Source organism: Pelecanus crispus, chromosome 5, assembly GCF_030463565.1.
Source record: "Pelecanus crispus isolate bPelCri1 chromosome 5, bPelCri1.pri, whole genome shotgun sequence".
Lineage (NCBI taxonomy): Eukaryota > Metazoa > Chordata > Aves > Pelecaniformes > Pelecanidae > Pelecanus > Pelecanus crispus.
Window position 1 is genome coordinate 41,162,520 of NC_134647.1, and position 6,000 is coordinate 41,168,519.

The following is a 6,000-nucleotide window of genomic DNA, read 5'->3' on the forward strand; positions in this document are numbered from 1 at the left end:
CCAGAAGAGATGGATGTCCTGAAACGGCAGCAAAACATCTCATAGGAGGGCAGATGTCAGTAGATCCCAAAGCCAAGTTTTCATCCATTTTGCTAAAAGCCAAGAAAAAGGAAAACAAACCCCCTGGCTGTAATTTTCCCCTCAGTTCAGCCTCTGAATACAGCTCCTTCCTTAGGTGTACTCAGGTGATGTCTAGCCAGCCAGCCCAGGGATGCTTGGTGCTGCTTCAGTGAGGGCTGGTTTGGCTGTCCCACGACGTTCCTCACAGCCTTCAGTTCCTAGGATTTATCCAAAATAGCCATGTTTTTTCCTCTTCCCTTCATCCAGTCTCTTTGCGGGGGCAGGGATGGCAGCATCCCAGCCCCTTTGGGGGAGAGGTTTGGCAGCATTCCAAGGATTTTCCGTTAGACACAGAGGTGCTTGCCAGGTCCTTCCTGGCTCGATAGATGCCAGAGATCAGAGGGGCAGATTATTAGTGTTTAATTACTATTTTGCAGAGCTGCCCTGTGTCCTTGGCTGGGCCAGGGACATTGCTGCTGTGGTGCTGTCCCCAAAATAGGTCATCCCGTCTCTGCCAGGAACCTCAAAGGCATGGATGATGCTTTTAGTACCTCTCCCTCATCCATCTCCTCTTTTTGTCATGGTGTCTGCTTTCTGCTTCTCGGCTCTGGGATGGGGACATTAATGAGGGATATTTAATGATTTTTTTTTCCAAACGACCTTCCTGAGGAAGCTCAAGAGGGAGAATGGACCGGGGGCTGCCAGCAGGAGGAGCAAGGGCAGCTGTAGCCGTGATGGCGCAGCTATGGGATGGACAGATAAGCAGGATGCAAGGAAAAATAAGCTTTTCCCCAGTTTGCAGTTCCCCTTTGGCCAGTCCCAACTCGCTCACCCTCAGCTGACCATGAGCCTGAGCTGTGCTCTGCCCCTGCACCGTTTCAGCGCAGGGATGCAGTCAAAACCCTATGAAGGGGGTGCAGGGTCCACAAACCCAGGCTGGGTGGCGAAGGTTGGCGTACCTGCGAGTGAGAAGACACTCTGGCTCCTGTCACCGCTGGCCTCCCGTGTGTTTTCAGCTGCGCTGAACGGGCTGGCAGTGCTATAAGCACGCCATCGTTCAGTGCCTGGAGAGGGCTGTGTCTGGAGACGCATGTGGGTGTCAAGGCAGTATTGGCTTCTCAACTGAGATGATTAACAGGCAGCTGCAGGGCAACAAGAGAGAAAACAATCTTCCCCTTTCCTTGCCACCCTAATCTCCAGAGGAAGCTTTTTGTTTAAATTTTAATGAAAAAGGGGTTTTGCTCTGGGAGCATGGAGCAGGCTGTTGTGTGGAGGCTGCCCATCCTGGATGTCCCCCGACACTGACAGGCAATCAGAGCATCCTATTAAAGAGGGACAGGCATTTACTTCAACTTTAAATACAGCCAGCTACAATTATTGGCATTTTCATTGCCTTTGAACCCTGGACATTTAACGGCAGAAAATGAGCCGACCTGATGGCGAAGCCCGTGCTGGGTGTCATCACACAACACCACCTACCAGACTTGATGAAGCAGAGAGTTAAAGTCTGTGATGAAAAGCACAGGCAGCGGCATGAGGCAGCCAGCGCAGGGACCCAAAAGCCATGGGAAGAAGTGACAACTTCAGTGGGTTGCCAGAGAAATACCGCAGTTGGGATCATAGCCTTTCCAACTGGGACTGTGTCTTCCAGAGAGATGCCAACATCAAAAATCTTCAGCTTGTGACAAAAATGGGTCAGGACTTTTTCAACCACATGCATGTAAAGAAAAACACATATAGTATATATGTGTGCATACATAGAGAATGGCTTTTCTGTATCACTGCATGTCCTTGGCTGGTAACTCCTGGCTTTGAAGTTCTTTGCACCATGGAATGACTGAGGCTGGAGGGAACCTTTGGAGGTTGTCTAGCCCAAAGCTCAGCTCAAAGCAGACTTTAAACATCCCCACACCCAGTGCAATTGTCCTCAACTGCCAGCAGACCAGCGTAGCCTGAACTCTAGTTCAACAAGTGATCCTGAATTCCCTTGTTTGGAGCAAAAGCCTGCTTCTTCTTGGCATCCTGACACACTCATGTGCTGGCCAGGCAAAGGAGGAGGCATCATCCCATGTTCAAGGGGGGACACAGACCTTCCCAGCACCACAGCCTGCCTTCCCAGGTCCTGCTTGTGGAAGGAAGCAGCAGCCCTGGGGTACACCCAGTCACCCCAAATTCTGGTACAGGAGCCATAAGAGGCATCTTTCTCAGGCTCTTCTGCTGTGGCTACATTAAGATGGATGTGAAAAGTTGCTATAGAGCGGATCTGCATTTGAAGAGGCCTTTAATAAAGGCAGGAGGTTGCTTAAATGCAAACAACATTCAGGGACCATTTGGCTCGGCAGCAACTTGAATTGCCTACGTCTGGTTAAGCCCAGCCCTGTCAATCTTGTGGCCTGTTGAGCTTAAACATAGGGTGCTGAGGAACATCTTAATAAATCCAGGGCACTAATAATTAGCAAGATGAAATGAATAGCTGTCTGACACTATAAAAGGTGAGACCCAAGCATAGGGTTGACTACAGCTCAGCCTGTTTCTAGCCATGTAGGGACCCTATTTTCCCTTTCAAACAGTCTTAAGCCTTATTTTAAGCACTAAGGACTTGCCCATAATTTCAGGTCTGTACACACTCTCATCTTTCGAATGTGCCTCGTGCACTGGATACACAGATTAAAACTGGTGGCCAGCCAAGGGGTGACATTTTGGAGCAGCACTCGAAACACGAGACACATTTCAAATGTCTTCAGGCTTCCCTGATGCCACGAATGTGACCGCCTCCATTTTTTTCCCCATGTGCTGCTAGCTCTAACATTAATTCCAGGCACTAACTGATGCAGGATGGAGAGGAGAGGAGGAGAGGGTTTGCAGAGGGACAGCTGGGCAATGGGTATTTGTGGGGCTTTTATGAGAAGGAGGAAAATAAGATCCTTGCTAACTTGCTGCTCAGCTTTGATACTGTGTAATAAGGAAGCCCACAAAATTGCCAGTAATGAGCAGATTAAAGGAATCGCCCTTGAGAAAAAACAGATTTTATCAGAAAGCTTGGGAGGTAAATTATTTTTGTTAATTTGATGCCATGAATCATTTATGGTTAACAGCCCCGAGCTGGTGGGGGTCCCTGGGGTTACTGGGCATTCGGGCACGGCTGCCACAGTCCTGGGGGATGAATCAGCTCCGGTCCCTGCAGCTCAGTGCGGGCTTACTGGGCTAGAGCAGCAAAGGCTGGTCTGTGTCCTGATGCTCATCCTCATGGTCTTGTCCATCTTGCAGCCAAATCTTAGCTCAGTTGGTTAGAGCATGGTGCTAATAACGCCAAGTTCACAGGTTCAATCCCTGCTTACTGCAGGGGGGTTGGGCTCGATGATCTTTCAAGGTCCCTTCCAACCCAAAGCATTCTATGATTCTATGATCTTGGGAGAAAGCGATACTAAATTAGTGGGCAACTGAGTAGTAAAAGCTGGGTGCATCAATGGGGCATCCAATGCCATTTTTACTAGGGGTTGGATACAGAAAGAGGAAAAAGAAAAAAGTTTGAAGATTTTTTGTTTTTTTCTTTGTTGTCTGAGGGCACTAAAAAACCCAAGACAAGTGATCAGCATAGGGAAAAATGCTTGGCACTGAGCGGGCTGAGAGAGTTGCTGCTGATTTTGGCAGCAGTGACATTGTGGCCCGAGCACAGCAAGGGGCTGGGGCTGAGCACCTGCCTACTCCCAGACAGAGCTGCTACACCCAATTTGAAAACAAAAAAGTATTTATTTCTATTACTCCTGTGTATTTTTGCAGGTCCAAACTGCTTTGCAGGAACCACGATAATTCCTGCCGGCATCGAAGTGAAGGTGGATGACTGCAACATCTGCCACTGCCACAATGGGGACTGGTGGAAGCCAGCGCAGTGCTCCAAGCGTGAGTGCCAGGGCAAGCAGGCTCTGTAGCAGCAAACCCCCGCCCCCCACCAGCGGCACCGCCAGCCAAACAACCCGCCAATGAAGATGATGACGATGACGAAGGAACAGCTTCGATGCTGCACATGCGTCCAACCTCCCGCCAGCTGCAACAGGGTCACCAGCAAAACCTGCGAGGGTTTCACACAAGCAGAGATTTTTACTTGTGGGGAAGGGTCTCCCTCTCCCCTCCTCTCCTGCTCTTCTCTCGCTTTACACACTATGTAACCAGTATCTAGGTATCTACTCTGCTTTTGTAATTATCAGTGCTTGATAGGGATACAGTGGTCAGATTTGGGGAGGAAGAAGCAAAAACGGCCCATGCAAGTTCTTGGACTGGTGACGCCTCCGAGATGCTGATCGATTCACCGCTCTCACTTTCTACAATGTGAATCGCGGGGTTTTCACATTTATTTATTTAAGGTTTTTTGCTATTGTGGTTTGGTTTTTTTTTAAAAGCCTCTTCCTAAACTGGGGCAATACAGCTATGAGTGAAGCGATGGATCATTTTTATCATGTCTATAAGGTGGGGGGGCAGTAAGGACTAGAGGGAGGTAGAAATTAAAAGGGGAGGAAGGGGTTAAAAGAAAACCCAACTGGAGTGTAACCTGTGGAAGGACCGCGGTAGACGCACAGGTATACAACCGGACACCCAAGACACAAGCTGTATCTGTGTTACACTTTCTCCACTGAGTGGGGACAATAAAGTCGAAGACACATACAGAGTCACCGTGACCTTGATCAGAGCCAGAGCCCACACCAGCTATGCGGGCCGGCGGGGGCAGCAAGCCAGAAAGTGTTGGAAAGGCACCAAGAAAGCAACTTCTTCCTTGGGTTGTCTCTGTGTGATGCCTGGCTGGGGCGTCAGTGGCGGAGCAGAGGGAAGAGGGTCCCACCTGTGCCGCGGCTCTGCCAGCTCTCAGGCTGAGCAGGAGTTCGCCTGCCTTGCCCTATCCCTGCTTTGCTGGCGTCGAGGCTGCTCTCGCTGGAGCCAAGGGCATCATTTCATTGACTTCAGCGACAGCAGGACTCAGCCGCAGCAAGTCAAAATATCTGATCCCCTGTCTGCCCAGCGCCCTTAAGGAGGTTTTCAGAAACGTTCCATCACTGTGCCACCACTAAACCAGCTCAGCTGGCAGGTAAGACCCTTTCCTGCAACATGAGGGAGCTGCCCTGGCTCTCCCCCAGTCCAGGGAGCATCCATACTGCTGGGTATAAAGCAAGCCAGGGTGCACAGCGGGCTGGGGACAGGCTGGCCGCACCCATGGGAGTCAGTTGTTGGTAAAGGGTCTCTCCAGAAAATGGCTACATGCCTGCCTGCTGGGAGGAGAGGTCCTGCCGTCCTTGCCAGCAGCCTCCGTCGCTCCAAGGAAAGGTCCCCTTTGGGCTTTTCAGCACCTCTTGCTTTCTCAGGCTGCAGCTTCCAAGCGCTACTGTGAGAGGAAAGCCACCAATGTCATCTCCCCGCTCTGCCCTGCCCAGGTGAGCGCAGGAGCCATTCCCATCACTGTCCATGCTTGGTTTGCTGCTTTTTGGTCATGGCCATTAGGGCGACGGTGCTTATTTTGTTCAGACTTCAGTCCAGCACCTGCTCTTAACAGCGATGGCAGCAAATCCTCCTTACAGCATCCTCCACTGAAGTAGATCAGCACGGTCAGTCTTGGTTTATGCACACCGTTGCCTTTATATTTTTATTTCTTCCCTGTTTTTGCATTTTACCGGAGGGGAGGGAGTAGGATGAGCACTAGCACAGTGTTTGTCCTATTTCGGCTGAGCATTGGCGATTTGAACTGGTACCATTAAAGAAGTCATCGCCACATTTCTTTGTAAGCTGTTGCCTGTCAATGACTATCCAGTTTCAAAACTTTCAAACAATAGTGTGCCTGAAACTAGTGAGAAAAAAAAACTATTCTGTAAAAAATGGGGGGGGGGGGGGTCCTAGAAACAATATTTGATGTGTAAAAGATTATATTATTAAAAAATTATTTTGTTAAATATAAAG

The 6,000-nt window shown here is 49.7% G+C and overlaps 1 protein-coding gene across 1 annotated transcript in view; it reads left to right on the forward strand.

Annotated features, from left to right (window-relative positions):
• VWC2L (von Willebrand factor C domain containing 2 like) overlaps positions 1 to 3,989 on the forward strand; it is a 51,261-nt gene extending 47,272 nt beyond the window's left edge. The window contains exon 3 of the mRNA XM_009480501.1: positions 3,841 to 3,989. Within this exon, the coding sequence (XP_009478776.1) occupies positions 3,841 to 3,989 (149 nt within the window). The remainder of the gene's footprint in view (positions 1 to 3,840) is intronic.
• The last annotated feature ends 2,011 nt before the right edge of the window (positions 3,990 to 6,000 follow it).